We start from the raw sequence: 19,986 nt of genomic DNA on the forward strand, positions 1-19,986 counted from the left end.
TTTCATTAGAGAACGCCACAGCCTGATAACAGTTCCATTCCTGGTTCTTAAGGGAAGGCAGAGAATTAGGCCAGAAGGAGACATTAGGAACGTGAGAGCCTCCAAAGTCAGGCAGAGGGATGAAAATAGGGATGGGAAAGGATGAAATTAAGAAGTTTGAAGTCTGTGCTTAAGGTAGCTAAGGTTTATCTGCTGGGCCTTGTGAGTTAAAAAAAAGGGGGGGCTTGAGAGCGTTACTTGGCATAATTTCTCCATCTTCAATGATTTACTACTGAAATGCAAACATCAATTTTGGACTCTCTCCTGAGAAACATTTAACAAAGTCAGTGAACTACCGGTACCCTGATATCTTTCTAGGTTTGCCAAACTCTGATAGCTCTTTAATAAACCTATGACTGAAGTTCATCTTAGTCTTTTTTATTTTTTTATTTCTATTAAGGAAACAGGTCCATTAGTAAATATACAGATGTAAAAATGGTCTTCTTTACTTAGCCATTGTGTTGTATCGTAAGGTTGTTGAGAAATGCACTCCATTGTTAAGGCTGTTTGTGCCGGGTGTGCTAATGCACTCTTTGATTGAGTGAATTAGCAGTCATAACAATCTGGCAGTCTGGCCATAGAAGTGTGCTCAAATTGATTTGTGTTATGGCTGGACTGGAAAATCTAGTGTTAGTTGTTTTTTGCCCTGGGGCATTGTTTGTACCAAACTCTACTTTTCATTTAATTTTCCAATACATTTTGAAAGATTGAAATGCTTGTGATCAACATTTGATCCACTTGCATTATTTAAAAAAAAAATCTGAAAGTAATTTCAGATTCCAAAAAACCTTGCTTTCAATTAGAGTAAACATAATTAGAGTGACGTCGTGCTTGGAATGGTAAATCTGCCTTTGAATCTATTAAGCATGTTTTCTCCTTGTCCTGTCACTGTAAGGAATTTAGTATAGATCTATAGCATACATTTGTAATTTCTAACATACATGCTCCTAATGGAGTTTGTGAAAAATTAAAAGAATAAAATTATAATGAAGCTTTCATGCTGCCCTTTTGGTGTATGTCTTTTCATACATGCCTAAATTGCTTCTCTTTCATTAAGAAATATCATACAAAACAATATATTCAAAGCTGTCAGAACACTGTGAGATATTAAAAGATTGCACTCATATATACATTGTCTTTCAGTTATCTATGGTTTCTTATGTTGTTAGAAACAATAAAGTTTCATTAAAAAACAACATTATACCAGTTGCCACATTCAAATTCTGAAGAATGAAGACCTGACTTTCTCTAGATCTGTCGATATTTGCATCTTTCTTACAATCTTCTTCCTTGCAGTCATTTACCAGAATTATAATGCAGCATGAATAAACCTTAAAAAAAATGACTATTGATTACAGAGAAAGCTTTGTGAAATCATTTAGTCAGTTTCCCCACTTGAGAAATCACTGAATGCAACATGTCAATAGATAAGCCCGGAATAGATGTAATACAGTTCTGTGACTCCCTCAGTTATCAAAGGGTCAAAAATAAATCCCCACAGAATGCATCTTTTTTATGCTCAAATAAAATGATACTTACCAAATTCCAACTACAAGTCCACCTCTTTACACATTTATTCTTCCTTTTTGAAACCACAGGTTGTGAAAGTATGTTTTTATGTGTCCCTATTCACCACTCCACTGAGCCTTTTTAACCAAATAGGATGCTCTCGTCATCCACTAAAGTGCCTGTTGTCATTCAGGTAATCACGGGGCTTTGCCTGCAACAGCTTCTTTATATTTTCTCACTGTCTCCTGAAAAGCCTACAGCTCTTCTCAAAACTGCGTTTCATTCTACGCTGAACTCTATCCTGTGCCGATTTCTGTTAAGTAATAGGTGATGAGACCATTCTTTTTATTAGTTCCCCTTCTTACCGGTCTCCTCACATGGGGGAAAGGAGGGGGAGGAGAGGGGAGGGGCCAGAAGAGGGCAGAAGGAGGGAAGAAAATACCTTCCCTGAACTGTACAAGCTAAGCTTCAAACGATATCCTAGGAAAGAAATTAAAGACTTCTTAATTAGTGCAGCAATTAAGCTTTCTTGGTAGCATTTTAATCAGCACAGGCCCTATCAAAGGACAAACAGAACGATTTGCAGGTCTTTGAATTTTAAACAGTCTTATTGATTTCAGCACAATGCGTCTTCAGAAAACACAGGGAGAAATTTCTAATATCAGTTACAGTACTTTGAGTTTTGCTTATGCAAATTGAGGGAAGGTTAGGAAAGATGAGACGGAGGGAGAGGGGTCTTAAATAACAAGAGATGTAAAACAATAAACAAGACAAAGGCTCTCAGTGCCAAAGCTGCAGTGGAGGGAGAATTTGAAATCTTTCTTAAGTTGATGTATGTACTGTGTTAAATATGGGTTGACTTCTTCATCACAGGAAAGAATGTCTCCAAAAGTAGGAAGGAGACAGAAGAAAAGAATACGCTTTTTCGGGGAGTCTCCTTCCAGCATATTTTATTTTTTTTGCAACATTTGGCTTTTCTAACCCTATTGTTAGACAGCAGGAGCAAGTAGTGGTTCCTTGAAAAGGCTTGGAAACCTGAGGTGGGGGAGGGGAGGAGTCCCATATAGGTAGAGGAATACACTCCCAAGCCTTACTTCTAAGGGGAGTGTGAACTGGGAGCACACATTTCTCTGCAGAAAACGTGACGTTGGCTGAAAACAGGATGGGATCTGCATCTCTGCTTCTTTTCCTGTTTGTAGCTTCAGAGTGTGGCAGATTTTGGATAAGTGATAGTTTGAGGAAATGTGAGAATGGGAATTGTAAGGTATTGGGCATTTAACTCCTTTCTGCTTGTAGTACTAGGGTTTGACACAGGACATACTTTTGCACTTGGAAAGCATATTTGAGTTTGTTAAAATTAGGAATGGCATTCAAAAATATGTTAGCTTTTTAGAAAGGGTTTAACACTTTCTGCAGTGTTGCATTTCACTACTACAGTAATTTGACATTTTGAAAATGATATTTACGAATATATTTTGTTGTTTGTGATATATACTGAATCTTTACTTTTAGTTTAGAATAGGTTTAATTAATGAAAAATTAATAGACTTCATCTCAGTATAATACTGAGTTATATGTATCTACATGTACTCAGTATGTTGTAATCCTAGGACAAACAGCTGATAAAATGTCATCTCTCTTTGTAGAAGTTTATATACTTCTATGTAATAATTTTTAAAATTCTCACACTTTAGGAAAGCCTCCCAGTACAAGCATTGTGTCCCAAAAAGTTTAGCATAAAAGAGTAGTAAGACAATAGTGTCATTTTTCATGGTAGACGGTTCCTGTACCTTTTGACACTAAACTTCAAAGAGTGCAGTGGATTAAAAAGGATAAAGAGCAAAGTGATAATTTCAATACCTAAATGGCCAAAAAAAAAAAAAAAAAGATAAAATTTCTTAAAACTATGAGCCTGCTTAATGGTTAATTTTCAAAGTCTGTCAAATGCGAGCTCCTTGTTTTACATCTTTTCAAATCTCTGAACATGTGTGGACAGATTCAAAGCCTATGTAGTCTAGTTTCCTAGAGATATAAGCAGCAAACCGACGAGACCTAATGCTCAAATGATATGTTGGACAAATATCCCCGAATAAATAAACACCTCTGTGCAACAAGTTAGAGACGACAGGAGGAGAAACGCAAGCCTGAGTCCCCTTGCGCAGCCCCCAAAGCACCATACCCTTCTGTCTTTACAAGTCAGCCAAGCAGCTTAGCTTGTGTTCTCGTTATTTAGAAACACATTCTCACTGACAAACCAAAAAGACGTTCCCAAAATACAGCAGTACTTTCCAAATATAAAGGGAAACCCATAATTATTGTGTTACTTAAATAACATGCTAGCAACTAGCCTTGGGTACTAAAGGATAAGAGATGGCTGATTACTGTGGAACACAGGTGAATTAATTAGAGTTCTCAGTAAGAAACATCAGTGTGCTTTTGTATTTTCCTTTCTAATCTTTGAGGATGTCTGATCTCTTAGAAATTTCTCACCTGTAGGCATTTCTGACCTTTCTTCGGGAGGGGAAAGGGAAGTTGTTGTTGTTGTTGTTGTTGAAGCCACTTAGTTCACTACAATAATGTACTTCCAGTCTACTAGGAAATAAGAAATTCTATCAGGAGCACCAATTATTCTTAAGCGACTTTTCCCCCCAGCCACTTGAAAACTGTTGTGAAATTTCTGTCTTTACATACATGTTGTAGTATAGGAAACTAAAACCACAAGATACATCAAAGTCTACTCTGCTTACAAGTGAATTTTCCTAAAAAATGGTAATTGCTTGACATTCACGAACTGGTGATGTGTTTTTCTTTTGTAACTTCTTGCACAAATGCCCGGGGATGGGTGTTTTATTCTAAAGTCTTGAAGGTGAATTGCCAGCTGAGCGGCTGCTCTTTCAGCGGGCAAGCACTGCTCAGAACCTTTTGGGGGGGGTGTGTGTGCCTAGGAGTCTTAGAGGAAGCCACAGAGTAGGAGGCAGGCAATGTAACGGTAGCAGCGGGAGAGACTTAAGATGACCATCTCACTCTCCCTCTGTCGGAGCACCGCTCTTGGGCCCCGGCTTTTCTAGGGCTTTCCACCCACCCTTTCTCTCCGTACCCACCTCCCTCCTTTTCTGCCCACCCCTTTCTCCGTCTCGCGCTCTCAGAGTCTGTGCTCCGAGTTCCTGGTTGGATAATTTGGGTTAATACTAGTGAGTGAGGTTTTCGCGGCTTCAAAGGGTATTTCAAGTATCCGGAGCTCCTCCCCTCTGCACCGTGTGACAACAACAACTCGTCCAGCCGGCAGCCTGCACTTTCAGCTCATTTTCTCTCTGTCATTCCCCTCTCAATCTTTGATCAATGTACTTGCCAGGGAGAACCCAAGTCCCTCAACCCTCCTCCTTTTCACCTTCATTTTTAACTTTGTGCTAGAGCGGGACCCACACACCACCAGCCGACCCTCCCCGCCCCCGCCACCCCCCCCCCCCCAGCAGCCCGAGATCCCAGCCCCCGGAGAGGACTCGCATTTCGACTTGCGGGACACTTTTGTGCGTTTCTCTCTCGAGCGCCTCTCGCGCTCGCCCCTCCTGCGCTCGCTCTTTCTTACCCTCCCCTCCTTTTCTCCTCTTCTCTCCCTCTCTCTAGCCAGGGTTCCTTCTTAGAATAGTTGTTATCTCTGACTCCCTCGATCCTTGTCCTCCTTTCTCCCCCTTCCCCTCTGGGAGGTGTGTGGCAACTTTTCCCCCTCGCTTCTCCTCCTTCTGTTTCCCCTTATATGTGACCATGGCAGTGCCGGCGGCTTTGATCCCTCCGACCCAGCTGGTCCCCCCTCAACCCCCGATCTCCACGTCTGCTTCCTCCTCTGGCACCACCACCTCCACCTCCTCGGCGACCTCGTCTCCGGCTCCGTCCATCGGACCCCCGGCGTCTTCTGGGCCAACTCTGTTCCGGCCGGAGCCCATCTCCTCTTCTGCTTCTTCTTCAGCAGCGGCCACAGTCACCTCTCCTGGTGGCGGCGGTGGCGGCAGCGGAGGCGGTGGTGGCAGCAGCGGCAACGGAGGCGGCGGCGGCGGGAGTAACTGCAACCCCAGCCTGGCGGCCGGGAGCAGCGGCGGCGGCGGCGGCGGCATTAGCGCTGGCGGAGGCGCCTCCAGCACCCCCATCACCGCCAGCACCGGCAGCAGCAGCAGTAGTAGCAGCAGCAGCAGCAGTAGCAGCAGCAGCAGTAGCAGCAGCAGCAGTAGCAGCAGCAGCAGCTGCGGCCCCCTCCCTGGGAAACCCGTGTACTCAACCCCGTCCCCAGTGGAAAACACCCCCCAGAATAATGAGTGCAAAATGGTGGATCTGAGGGGGGCCAAAGTGGCTTCCTTCACGGTGGAGGGCTGCGAGCTGATCTGCTTGCCCCAGGCTTTCGACCTGTTCCTGAAGCACTTGGTGGGGGGCTTGCACACCGTCTACACCAAGCTGAAGCGGTTGGAGATCACGCCGGTGGTGTGCAACGTGGAACAGGTTCGCATCCTGAGGGGACTGGGGGCCATCCAGCCCGGAGTGAACCGCTGCAAACTCATCTCCAGGAAGGACTTCGAGACCCTCTACAATGACTGCACCAATGCCAGGTAAAGAGCTGAGGGGAACCTCCTGTCGCCCTAGTCCTTTCCCATCCTCCTCCTTGCCCTTCCCTCACTCCCTTCCCATCGCCGCCCGCCCCGCGCGTCCGCGAGCTGCGCGCCCTGGCGAGCGAACCTCTCCTGTCGGTCCCCGGGGCTAGTCTCCTTCGCCCGACCTCCTGGACAAGTTCGCACCGCTCTCGGCCGGATCTGTGCGGGTCCGGTCTTCCTTTGGCTCCCCAGGGCTTTCAGGCTAGGTTGCCACTGCGCTTCGGAAGCAGTTTAGGAAGCAGAAGGAAGGCGCCTTCCCAGGAGTCACAGCCCCTTCCTGGGCGCGCTGGTGACCCGCACCCATTCTGGGCACTACTACCGCCAGCGTGTGCACTCCTGGGACATGGATTCCCCGGGAAGCCTCTGGGCACCTCTAGGGAAGGAGGGAGGTCGTGACCCTAACACTGCAGGGTTCGGAACCTGGGGGAGGGGGGCACGCTCGGGTCTAGAAGGTCCTCTAGGAAGAAAGAAGGAAGAGGGATGCCGGGAAGTCAGCAGGGAACAGTGCCTCGGGCCCGGGGAAGAGAGGGGGTGATTCGAAAGTTCACGCAGGAAGTTCAGCCCTGAAATCCCAGAGGGAAGCTTGTGTAGGGGAGGGGTGTGTGTGTGTGTGTTTGCGCACGTGTGTGTGTGTGTGTGTGTGTGTGTGTGTGTGTGTGTGTGTGTGTGTGTGTAAGGAAAAACAACAACAACAACAAGAGTACGTTTGCCCCAGGGCATATGTGAAGGTGCAAACACGTTTTGTTCTTTAGGCGATGACCTGGTGCCCCAGCCTCTTGAAAGCTGAACGGGAGAGGTGGGGAAGAAAGAGAACAACTTGCTGGCTCTCTTTTCATAGTGGAGTTTACCAGTCTTCCTTCCTTCCTTCCTTCCTTCCTTCCTTCCTTCCTTCCTTCCTTCCTTCCTTCCTTCCCTGTAGTTTCTTTTCGGAGGTTACCAACTCAATAAAAGAGCAGGTGTACATTTTGTCCTAGGATGCTAAGGGCTTGGTACATTTTCCCTAGTCTTCCAAGGTAAAAACGCATGCAGCAAGGTGGCCTTCGGACAGTCCCTGACCCAACCAGTTTTATGCTAATGAACGCTCAGTGGGGGAGGCTCTACCGGGAGGGGGCGGGAGTGGGGCAACTTGTCAGTTTCGGGGTAGAAGTGATCCAGCTGGTCACAGAAGTTCAAAGGTTGTGAGAAAAAGAATAGGAAGACTTGGGGATCATAAGCAGGCACTTGTGACCTGGGCAAGAATATATATATATATTCTTTGGTGTCTTTAACATAAGCTTAAATAGTGAAGAAAGGAAAGCAGGGCTAAGAAAAACTGGAGGAAGGGGTGAGAAGCCAATAGTTAAGATCAGAAGCAAATGGGGGCCAAAGCCATCAGCTAGTTCTTCTTTGAGACTGTTCCTCTGTAGGACCTGGGAAGAAAAGGAAAAAGATTGCAACTCCATCCCTACCTAACTGACCTAGCTAAAAATTGTTTTCTGCGTTTATTTGCCAAGAGTTTGAATCAAAGATGCCTAGGTCTTGACTCTTATTCAACTATGGTGTGTGTGTGTGTGTGTGTGTGTGTGTGTGTGTGTGTGTGTGTGTGTGTCCCACTCGCGCATACGTGCGCGCACACATGCTCCTGCTGGATCCGGTATATGGCCAGATGGCAGTGGGCACGGGTGGGCATGCTGATTGCTAAATGCCATTTAGTCAGATTACTGTCATTCTTGGTTGTCCAGAAGATAAAATATTTGTCCAAAACCCGTCTTTAGAACTATCAGAAGCAACCAAAACATTGTTCTTGAGTTATAAAAAAAAATGAACGGTAAATTGGAAGTCAGTTCAGACACTTCTGTCATATTGACTCTGTGACAAATTGAGATGCTGCTTTCCTTTTTACTAAAGAAATCCCTGCTTTTATCTCAATATCCATTGTGTGTTTCTGATTCTGAATAATCAACAATCATTTTACATATGTGTAGGCACCCCCTCACACACACACACCCTGTGAGAACCCCTTAGAATGGCTCTGTGATCTTATGATTCCAAGACTTTAAATGATAGTTTTCATTTTATAATTGGAGGATATTCTTAAAGTTATTTTTCTTTTTACTTTCTTCCCTTCTTCTAGTACTCTTAATCTTTGTTCTTTTCTTCCTCTTCTTTAGATTTTTCCCTTTCCAGAGACTCCGCACAGTTCTAGAGACTTAAGTTACAAGGCCAAAGATAAGTTAAACCCAGTGGAATTCTTTATCCCCTTAAAAATATCTCATCTGAACCCTAATTATATTTCATTTGGCCTTAATATTGTATGATTAAATTTATTGTTCTAAAATCCTACTTCACGTTACTCTTATGCATAGGAAGTGCTGACTGACTATTAATTTTTGATTTTATGTCAACCAAATAGCCAGCTATAGAATGGAAAGTTGCATTTGAACTTTCTCTCACAAAACTACACAATTTGCATGGTAGCACAATGGTATTTATAATGGCAATTATATACATTATCCTTTCTTTTCTTTTTTTTTTGTAAGCAATAGCCTGAATGCGTTGCAGCTTGAACTTGAAAAATTATTTTATTTCATTTATATCTAGTTTATAGTTTAGTGTTACGATTTTGTTTTTCTTAGTTTAGCTTAGAGTGACATCTTTCACCCTATTTTTTTTTCTGCTCTGTGTACTTAACAGACCAAGGGAAAATTTGTACGTTGTATTATTGAAAAATGTAGAAGTAAGACCATTTCCTGTGTATGTTTAATTATATAGATAAACATTGTATACTGTGTATATAGTGTGTGCTGTGTATACGTGTGTGTGTGTGTGTGTGTGTGTGTGTTTGTGTACTATGAAATCTTAGTATTCTCAGCTGCTTACAGGGTATATATCTAATGAGGACTCTTAGCAATATTTAAATTCAGTGAATTTTAGGATGCTAAAAAAAAGTGATGCTAAAGGGAAGGCACATTAATAAACTTTCTGAGAGTGACTCAGGAACAGTAGCAAACCTTAAAGTAGATTTAATTTGCTTCGGGGTATTGAATTAGGGTGCTCTCTATGAAAATTAGAGTAAATGTTGAAGCCATCTGTCATTACCAGTAGGAGATGAAGAAGGCACTGCCACCTTCCAGATAGTAAAGCTAAAAAGTGTAGGTCTCAAAACATGAAGGAAATTGTAAGGAAGTGCATTTGAAAGTTGTTAAAAGGCAAGGTCTGCCCTTGATCACTTTCCTCCAATTATTATTTTAAAACTAAACATTAGTTGTCTGAACTTGGCTGTTGCAACGGAGGTCAGTTAATTAACTGCTAACCATTAAATAACAGCAACAACAAAAAAGTAATTATGTACATGGTCAAGTCTGTTTGTGTCAGTCAATTGCTTGTTTGTAGATTTGGGTTAAGGTTCGATTTGTCTGTGAAATCATGGAATAAGAAGTGACCTTTGCATTTATCTAAAATGCTTCTCTTCTTGTATACTGAAAGAAGATGATTTTGTTGCTGTTTCTTTTAAGCCAGAGTATGACTTGGCTTCTGTGTAGCCTGAGATAACAAAGTTTTTTTAAAAACTTAAATAGACTACCTCACATTCAATCTTTTACACGTAAACATATATATATTCATAAACAATATTCTTTTGTCTTCAATGTAAATGCTATCCATAAATTGGAAGATATGCCAAGCCTTTTATGTTTCAGGGTCATATTTGAATGCAATTTTAGCGTAAGAAGTGTATATTTTTCCTGCTATTCTTTGCTTTATTTTTCTTGTCAAGGGTTTTTAATAAAGATAGAAAGCTGGGGCACTGTTTGTTTAACATCGTCCTCATTGCCTGCTTTGCATTGACATAGGACTTTTAACACAAATCCAGATTCAGTCACTTCTGACAGACAATCATGGTCCTTGGCACACAGAAAAACAACAATTACTTCATATGAAGAAACTATGCTTTTGAAGTTTTTGTGCTATGGTAGATTAATAGTTCCTATAAAACCAAGTGTCTTGTTTTATAACATATCAAAAAGAAAGCGACATGATCAGATGACCAAGCCAGAAGATATGGAAGCTAGTTTGGTTCTGTAACTTATTTCTTCCTGGTTTACAATGTTAGAAAATGATAGCTTGATAACTAATATATTAATGAGATATGAAAATATCACTTTATAGTATAGACTATAAGTTTTTTAGTTATGTAGCTAATATTAAGACTGGTCTTTGAAGTTAGTCTTGAATATAATTATTATTGTAAAAATGCGCATGATTATAAACTGTTTTACTCTTAGAAAAATACTTTTAGTAAATGTCACAATGAAATAAATTCAAATTTTAAAGATAATATTTTATTTTTTAAAGCTTCAAATATTCTCTAAACCTAATAAGATAGCCTCCATGCCCAGTTTCCTCTTACAATATTTAATAAATTTGATACAGATTTTAAAAATATCAACACTTTATTAGTCACTGCTTGCTGTTGTCTTTTTTGTTTAATTAATGCATTTCATGGGTGTTGCATGTAAATTAGTGAGACAAATATTAGACACCCTTTTTTTTTTTGCCTCACTTACCTCCCCAACCCCCTGGGATGTGACACCCAATATTGATTAAAGTCTTGGCAGGATTTGAGCATAAATCATTCCCTTCTTTGGCGATTTACTACATCTGATTCATCAACATACAAAAACATAATATGTTTTATTGTTTCTCGTTTGATGTTTTGTTTCTGGAATGTAAGTAGCATTTGCAAATTAGCTGAATGTGTAACCAAGTAGTTGTCATTTTAAGAAGCCTATGTGATCTGATTATCAATCAGTATTATATTACCTTCTCAAGTTATTTTATTCAGTTGTTTCCTACAATTGTCTTTGCCAATCAAGTAAAATAGTTATTTTAATAGCATTGTATAAGCAACACAAAATACAGCTATTGCAAAAACACAGTAGGAAATGGAACTCTGACAGGTTGTAAGTTGTCTCCCTGTTAGTCTTTGCATGAAGAAACCAGTATGAAACATGTCTTCTAAGTAGGTACAGGTGAGTTTTCCACATTTCAGTAAATGTTTGATTGTAAGTATGCTTTAATTTGTTTGCTACATCTCAACTTTGTCTGAATTTTATTTTTCAAAGTCATAATTTTCAGGCTGTTAACAAACCTTGTCAGATCAAATTATATGTTTTGGAAATGCTGGCATATATGAAGCTGATGAGAACTGTCTGAGTATTTAAAATGTGGTTCATTCTAGTTTTCATCATTTTACATTTAGGTTGTTATTATCATTGGCTAGCAAGTACCACTTACTAACCTGAGGTAGTGAATTCTGATTGGTCAGTTTGTGATACTTATGTATAAGGATACATATTTATATAGATGTTCTAAATTAAATATTCTAGATAAGACTGCATTAGCACTTTCAGCCTTTGAGACTACACTGAGATGCATTTTTCCCGTAGTATTTGTTATGTTCACTGTTGTACAAAAGAGAAAATGTGGAATTAAAAAAATAGCTTAATTGAGCTTAAGGAATATTATTGAAGGCTCTGTTACTATACTGAAATATTTACTTACCTCAGGTCTAATACAGGCTTTCTGCAAACCCAAACCCATATGATATTAAAACATACTTACTTTTCTTCTAAATTTTCCAGAAGTATTTTTAGCCCAAAGTATTATTACACCACACACACACACACACACACACACACACACACACACACACGTTTCTTATTGGCTAATATTTGCATTTTAAGGATGTGTTGCAGACCCAAATAACTGTCAGAATAGTGTGATCAGTTAACAAAATATTGGTTTGGAAACCAGAAATATCTAGATAAGGTAGTCACAGTTTGTTGTAATGATCTATTGTTAAATTAACTGCACACACACACACACACACACACACACACACACACACACATGTTTATTTATTTATTTGAAAGTTCTGATGGTCTGTTAAGTATCTGTTAACTGCTGCTTAGCTGTAGGTAGTGAATAATTAACTTTATGCATAAGTGTTTATTTACAAGTCCAAGTCCAATCGTTTGAGAAAATGATCCAAGTTAGCACATTGTCATCCCAGTCAAGGGCTTCAAGCCAGGTGCACTGAAACTGCCTTTGTATACTCTGGATTTCCACAACTCTGGATTGTATAATGGATTTCCACATTAAAAAGCAACATTCTTATGTTCCAAATCATGAAATTCATCTTTAGATTCCTCTAGATTGGATCCTAGACTTGTCAGTGGATGCAGTTTGTTAAAATCGCAATCTTTTTCTAATTCAATCACAAATGATTTACAGTTGGATCTATATTCAAACATGGAATTCTTATGTGCTTTAAAACAAGATATTTCACTGCAAGTTGTAAGGGACAAGTTTTTAAACGGGGAAAACTCGCTATGTTATTTAATTGGTATTATTTATTTTTGTAATGTAATTGTAATGAAGTGTTCTACACTATGCAGCACAGCAAAAGAAGGAGCAGCCAGAAGCAAGTTTGGGGCACAATGATGACAAGTAGATGGAGATGGAAAATAGGAATATAAATGAAGAATTAAAAGCTCTCTTTGTCTAGACAGATTACAATACCTGCAATGCACCCACATTTATATAAGACGTTAAATTTGAAATAAGCCTGGCACAGGAAGACAAATGCTACATTAGTTAACTTAGGCATGGAATGCTTAAGAGTTGGATGTAGAGAAGCAGGTCAGATTGGTGGTTACCAACGGCTGACAGAGATGTTGTCAAGGTGACATAATTTTAGCTAGATAAGAGGAGTAAGCTCTTTTCTGTTTTTCTTTCTCTCTCTTGTTCAGCATGGTTCCTTAAAATCAAAAACAATATTCTAAACCATCTAAAGTTTGGTAGAGACATTTGAGAACAGTTTATTTGTTTGACAAACGTTTGATATACCATTAAAACATGAATTTCATGAGTTGAACAATGCAACAGGTAGTAGGGATACAGGATATTTTTATGAGTCATACTGGATAATGAGATCTTTCCTTAGGAAAAATGAACAAAGTAAACAGAAAGTAAGAACAATTCACAATGTTAAATTGTCTTTAGCTTTATATAGTATCAAATGCTTCTAAGCAGTTAGGTTACCCTTTCCAGCACAATAGGAAAAAAAAATAATCTCACTGTTCTATCAAGTACTATCAAACTATATGTCAAGAATTTTGACCAGTACTTAATACAAACATAGAAACTTTTGGGGCAATAACTTCTCAATTCAAGTTAAAGCATACTGGCCATATCTTAGCCAAATTCAATGTTAATGTTATTTAAAAAAGCATTTTATTCACCTAGAATGTGAAATATTTTCTTTAAATCATAAGCAATATTCTAAACTTCCATTGATGATAATTAAGAGTCTGTACTAATAATAGCATTATTATTTTAAAGATCTTCCATTGATGTGCCTGTCAATTAGATGACTTGAAGGTGATACCGTTGAGTTCATTACAGCTTTAATAAAATCTGCTACTTTCAACTCTATTCTTATTTCACAGTTTAAGTCTTTAAACTTTATTTAACCTTATTCTAAGAAGGGATATTTCTTGAGTTAGATGCTTGCTAGCTTTACAGACCTTTGACCTTTAAGAGAATGACTTAAACCATGTTTTTAAAAAATATTGCCACCCATACGTTTTATATTAGGATTGCTATTCTTGCATGTCCAACAGGTGTACCAATTTTACCAATAGTTTAGAAATATCTATACTGTATATTTTTACTTATGTGAATTTTATTCCAATTTATTAATGAAGTAAATAATTATAACACATTTAAAAAGAAAACCTTTGCACACTTGGCAACTGTTAAACATAGGCCAAGCGACAAATTACCTACATTATAATTATTCTTAGTTATCTTGTTTGTAATCCATCAAAGTATAAAATAGATTTGCAAAACATATTTTACTTTACACCGACATCTGCCCAAAAACAGAACTTAATTTTAGAGTAAAGAAGCAGTAACCTGCACTTCAGTTTCTTAAATGTAATTAAAATGCATAAGAGTGCATCACTATTAGGACAATAACTGAAATTTAATGCATTTTCCAAGTATTTAGTTTTATGATAACTTACATATATTGTTAACTCTCTAGCTAGAGTGCACAGATGAGAAACATTTGTATGAATAGATGTTAAATATTAGATGTAAATGTATAGGCATTTTTAATAATACTAAATGTCTTTGATATTCTTGCTTCAATGTACTTGTTGTTTTACTTCATTCTTTTTGAAGTGTAGAGGAATCAGTGGACACATTATAAGAAAATAGTTTCATAACCCAAGGAGGAGTAGCTTCTCTAAAATCCTCGCCATCCGCGAGCTGAGCTGAGGAGGAGGTCAATGCGTTAATCTTCATGTCTACATAAGGAGATGTGTGTTACCACTTCGTGCACCAGACTGTACTTGTCTTTGAAAACACTTGGTAAAGATCCAGATAAGTTGAAATCAATCATTTTCTGAATCATTCCATGACATTTGTCAAGTCATTACATCCGTGGTAAAAGTGGAAGTATGTGTACAATTTTTTCAAGGTAGAAAAATGCATATATACATATATGTATATATATGTACTTGTCTATTTCACACACACATGTGTGTGTGAACTTGTCTATTTAGAAATTTCAACTTTATCTACAGATTCTAGAATTACAAAGGATACAACCCAAACTTCTACAAAGTAGAAAAACTTTATGCCCACTTATTTTACAAGAGGTTCATTTTTTTCAGTTGGTCATTCAAATAGAAATAAATATTTGTAGCTTCGCATTGCATATAATTTGGTGTGGAATATGTTAAAGGGGAAAAATGATAAGTGATTAAAGTGGCTTCAATGTACTCTATGGCTTGATAGGTCTGACACATTTATTCTTACCTTAAGAATGGTCTGATGAGGGAAAACAGGATTGTATGCCTGTTTTTTACTGCTATCCTGTCCTTTCTTTTCTTTTCTTTTTTCTTTTTTCTTTTTTCCATTTCTTCACACCACTGACAGGACATGCAGATTTGAACTTGTAGCCAGGAACAGCTCTTCCATGCTTCAAATTGCCAAAAGACCCCCAGGGATAGAAACTTGACCTGCTTTTATGAAACCATAGAATTACATTTATACAAGTTACCCCATGGGAAAACAACGAACTGATCCCAATTCAAACCTTAATATTGGAGCCTTCTGGGTCAAGTTTGATTTTTTTTTTTTTTGTAACACCTGTTTTGCTACTCTAGTAGGAAATCTGATATACTTATGAAATTTAAATATATAATTCATTAGTGATTGTTGTATTAATACCAAATAGTATAAATATTTTGAGGCTATTTAAGTTTACTCGTGTTAGTATACTGTTAATTACTTAAAATATATAACTTATATATGCATCCTAGATTTAAGGTGCTTGAACCCAAATTTGTTTAATTAGAATAGGAACATTTTTTTTTATCCTTAATTTCTCTCCAGCAATGAACTAAGTGGAAAAATGTTTTAAAAAGTGTTCCCTTGTTATAGCCTTTAAGAATAAGGATATTTATAAGTATGTTTTATTTTCCTTAGTTAGCATCATATGTTGAATGGTTATAATTTTACTATCTTTTGAGGTGGAATGCTCAGAGAAGGGCCTAGTTTTTTGTCTCTACTTGAAACACCTGAACATAGTCACTGGCCACTGGGGTTCACAGAAGCCGTTTGTATCTTAACTGATTTTACCTTAGCATGTGGGATGGGCTCAAGTTGGAAATCTGAAGGCAGCTATTTGTTCAAAGTAATATATATATATATATATATATATATATATATATATATATATGTGTGTGTGTGTGTGTGTGTGTGTGTGTGTGTGTGTGTGTGTGTGTGTGTAGTTTTCTTAGTTCCTAGAGTACTCATTTTATTACATATTTAAATGTGTTTTGATATAAATTATTAGGGGTAATAATCTCTTTGCTTGTGAAAATACACTATATAATGCCTACAGAAAGGCAAAAGAATGTTTACTTTTCGGATAGTTTGACTTACTGTTTACTAAAATCTAAACACTAGAACATAGTTTATAAAAGGTATAGCAACACACACATGCTTTTAGAATGTTCCAGTAATTTCATCATCAAACTATAAAGTTGAAGTGGGCATATTCCTTCTCCAATTTAAAAATGAAAAGGAATCTTAAACATCATTTACATCTTTTGCATTTAATATGTATAAAGTCTCTCAGATGAGCTACTGTCAGTTATTTTTCTGCAATGAATCTTTTTTTAAGTAAAGGAATGGAGATACAGAAGTTTCTAATGTACAATATGTCATTATCATCATTAGCATAACTCATGTGCACAAGGGGCAATACTTTGTCATGATAAACAAACATTATTTACTTATTTTGGCCTGTTGTGTAACCTAATGCTTTCAGAGGAAGCTAGCAGCCAATCAGCCTTGCCTTGGTGCTTACCATTGGAAAGAGGTTGAAAATCTAAATCAATGATAGGGAATGTTTCCCGAAACCACCTTAATGTCATATTTATAAAACATCAATATCTAATTAGATATTTTATTTTTTCTAAGTGTTCCTTGGCTAGTTGCATGATTTAAACTATGATGGAAGGAAGGAGGAATGATAGCTCATAATTTTGCTGGTGTTAATAATCATCTAGTGCTGTAAAAGCAACGTGTTCTGACTTTTGCAGTGGCAATGATAGGATGTTTCTATGACCTTTTTTTGCCTTCCCATGGCACTGTGAAACTTTATTTCCAGTAATGATTGATGGTACCCACACCATGTGATCTGAAAAGAAGAAGAAGAAAAAAAAGAGGACACATTAAACACTCACTGTGAAAGTGTATGAAAAAGGGAAAACTTATCTTTTGGACAGTTCTCGAAAACTAGAGTGATGCTTACAGCTTCCAGGCTTCTCTATGGCATTTAAACATACATATTCTCAGACAACAAACTAAGTTCCATCTCCTTAAATATCCTTATTATCTGAACTATCCTTTTAATGATCCTTTTTCTTTTTGAGAAAAAGTTATGTAAAACTGCAAAAGAAATCTGGACCCCTTTTTCACAAAATCAAAACAAACTCCGAGTTTTAAACTGATTATGTTTTGCTTGGATCTTCTCAATTCCAAGTGAGAAAATACAATTTATTTCTATTTAGGTATTTTATTCCTATTTTAGGAAATAACATTAGGATGCTGCATTTGATATGGAGTAAACTTTCTTCCTCTTTCTTTTGGGGTGTGGGCTAAATAAGGGACCATGACAGGAATGCTGTTTGTTTTTCACAAAAGTTGTTTGTGATTTCAGGTACCCCTGGGAAATCTCTTGATCAGATTCACATCTGTTCCTGTCAAAGTGGGTGCTAAGATACCGGTCACCCAGCAACCATGTCCAGGAGGGAATTGGGCCGATAATAACTTCAAAAAGGAATGACAGATGCTAGATTAGGATGAAAGACAAAACGCATGAAAAATGAGCTTGTTAGAATCAAAAATTTGTTCAAGCACCTTTATGCAAATTAAATGAATATTGAATATTTGCATGCAGTGATTTCTACTTTTTTGCTTGATTGTAAAGGAAAGAACAGTGCATTTAAACTCACAAATGCCACTTCTTTCTTTGTCACTAATTAACATACAAAGCAGAATCTCTTTTTAAAAAATCAGATTAGCCACCTGGGTTCTTGTGTCTCTGCAGAGAATGTGACAATGCTCTCCTCATGACAGGGACACTTTCAAGATGACTTAGCTTATCTTTTTTTTTTTCCTTCCTGATAAACAGTCTCGCGTGAGTTAGGATTATTTTAGAAGAATATAAATCCATTTCTTGAGAAAGCATTTCAGAAGTAACCTTATCCTGTTGTCCTTGAAATTGCTTAATGTACATTAATAAAAGATCACTCAAGATGAGTTCACACCGAAAGCACAGGCTTCTCATTGACTGGTTAAATAACAATGCCTTTAAGTAAAGGAGAGAGAAATGCTGGACAGGAAAGTGAGCAGAAGATCTCTTCACAATTTGAGATGCTCTTTGATACATTACAGTTTTTCTATTGAGCTGTTCACATACTAATCAGAGTTTAGAAGGGCCTGATAGAATGTAGTGATTGAGAGAGGCTTCCAAGCCTTGGTTTAGCGATGTCTAATGTGGTCACGTAGAGAAATTGATTTTCTTCAGAAATTAATTAATTTTTCATATCGCCTTAAGCTGCAGTTAAAAAGAGTGCATACTTGTCTGTTTTTTCCAGAAATATTGCCTAATCATATTAATACCATTGCCCCAAGGATGAAAAGATAATTGTACAAATGCATTTGGAAATATGTATCACTGAGTATTTATGATTAAATTATGCAAATGACCCAGCTCTCATCCTTTCCAGACCCAGATTGTCTAATTAGGATTGATATGCTGAATAGATGTTCCAGAATTTGAATACAAGCATGTCCAAGGAGCAGAAAATTGGAAATGACAAGGCTGAAATCCAAAGAAAAGTGTCTTTCGTTTCTATACTTTGTTAATGTGCAGTTAGCAGTTGAGGGTTTTTTCTCTCCCTTTGGCTATTTTGAGGTTCTTGTGTAGTTATTAGAAACAACTATACAAAATGAATGGAGCTTTAGCAATTGGCATTTTGTTTCTACTTGGCACTTATTTCAAAATAGCTATGTGTTGGTCATTAAGAGGGAACATTGGTAGTACGTTGCTTCAATGTAAACTTAGCCTTGAGAGACTTTTACCTTGTGTCCTTTGAACTCCCAGCATTGCATTAAAGTTAGTTTTCCAAACTTGAGCAGTGGATGAGTCAAGTATTTTCTAAGGATAAACTTTCTTGAAGCTTTCCTTCCTTTCTTTTTTCCTTCCTTTTATCCTTCCTTCCTCCCTCCCTCCTTCCTTCCCTCCCTCCCTCCCTCTCTCCCTCCCTTCCTTCCTTCCTTCCTTCCTTCCTTCCTTCCTTCCTCCATTCATCCATACACTTAATCTTGTAGTTGAAGATAACCGTTTAAGAACAGTTCTGATTAAGGGTAAAACGGAGCACTTTAAATGTAACAATGTTTGAGTTTGCAGGCCTCAGCAGGCTTTCTCCCTCATTGATTACACTCATTCATCTTGGATGGAGGGGTGGTAGTGAGGAGCTAGGACAGGACTGAACTGTCAGAACTCCAGCCTTTGTTAAGCAGCGGGTAGTCAGTGCCTCTGAACTCGCTGGCTCCTGCTCCCCATCTGCAGCATGATGGATTGCAGTGTTTAATACATTTCAGCTTTTGTCTGTCATAGTGTGGACAGACAGTACTATCAGTGATTTCAATAGTGATTAGGGAACCGTTTCAAACTACTCCTATTGGCCAGACAGCTTCCAGGATTGTGTCTGATGAAATACTCTCATTGGCACCCTCACCATGTAAATGTGAAGTGTACGTGGAGATGGCACACGTACTGTGTAAACCCATGCAGAAGCCTGCTGAAAATTCATAGATAATATTTCATTTTATAGTCAAATTATATATGACAACACTAAGGCTATTCACACTAACTAGTCTCAAGTTTAAGATGGATCTGTATTCCTTATTTATTGACAGCATGAATGACAGCAGTGCATTCCGTAGACTGTGATGGCAGTTGTTGCTATGATCATCATTACAGGTCCATTTATCTACATTGGAGGATAGAATGCAGGGTATTGTTAAAGCAATAAGACACGAGCTGACATGTGCTATGCTGGTATTTGCTTAGTTGTGTGTTCTTTGGAGTTCACAACTCCAGAGAGTGAATATATTTCGACAACTAGAAATACACTCTGAAACCACTCCATATTCTCCCTGGAGTGTCTCA

The 19,986-nt window shown here is 38.3% G+C and overlaps 1 protein-coding gene across 3 annotated transcripts in view; it reads left to right on the plus strand.

Annotated features, from left to right (window-relative positions):
* The first annotated feature begins 1,416 nt into the window (after positions 1 to 1,416).
* Positions 1,417 to 19,986, plus strand: part of DACH1 (dachshund family transcription factor 1) — a 394,247-nt gene continuing 375,677 nt past the window's right edge. For 2 of the 3 annotated variants that reach the window (XM_084766967.1, XM_084766966.1), the window contains exon 1: positions 1,417 to 6,143. In XM_084766967.1, the coding sequence (XP_084623093.1) occupies positions 5,311 to 6,143 (833 nt within the window). In that variant the 5' untranslated portion in view covers positions 1,417 to 5,310. The remainder of the gene's footprint in view (positions 6,144 to 19,986) is intronic. The other variant, XM_084766968.1, reaches the window with a different exon arrangement.

This window comes from Acomys minous (genome assembly GCF_964271855.1).
Source record: "Acomys minous genome assembly, chromosome: 18".
In the NCBI taxonomy this organism is placed as follows: Eukaryota; Metazoa; Chordata; class Mammalia; order Rodentia; family Muridae; genus Acomys; species Acomys minous.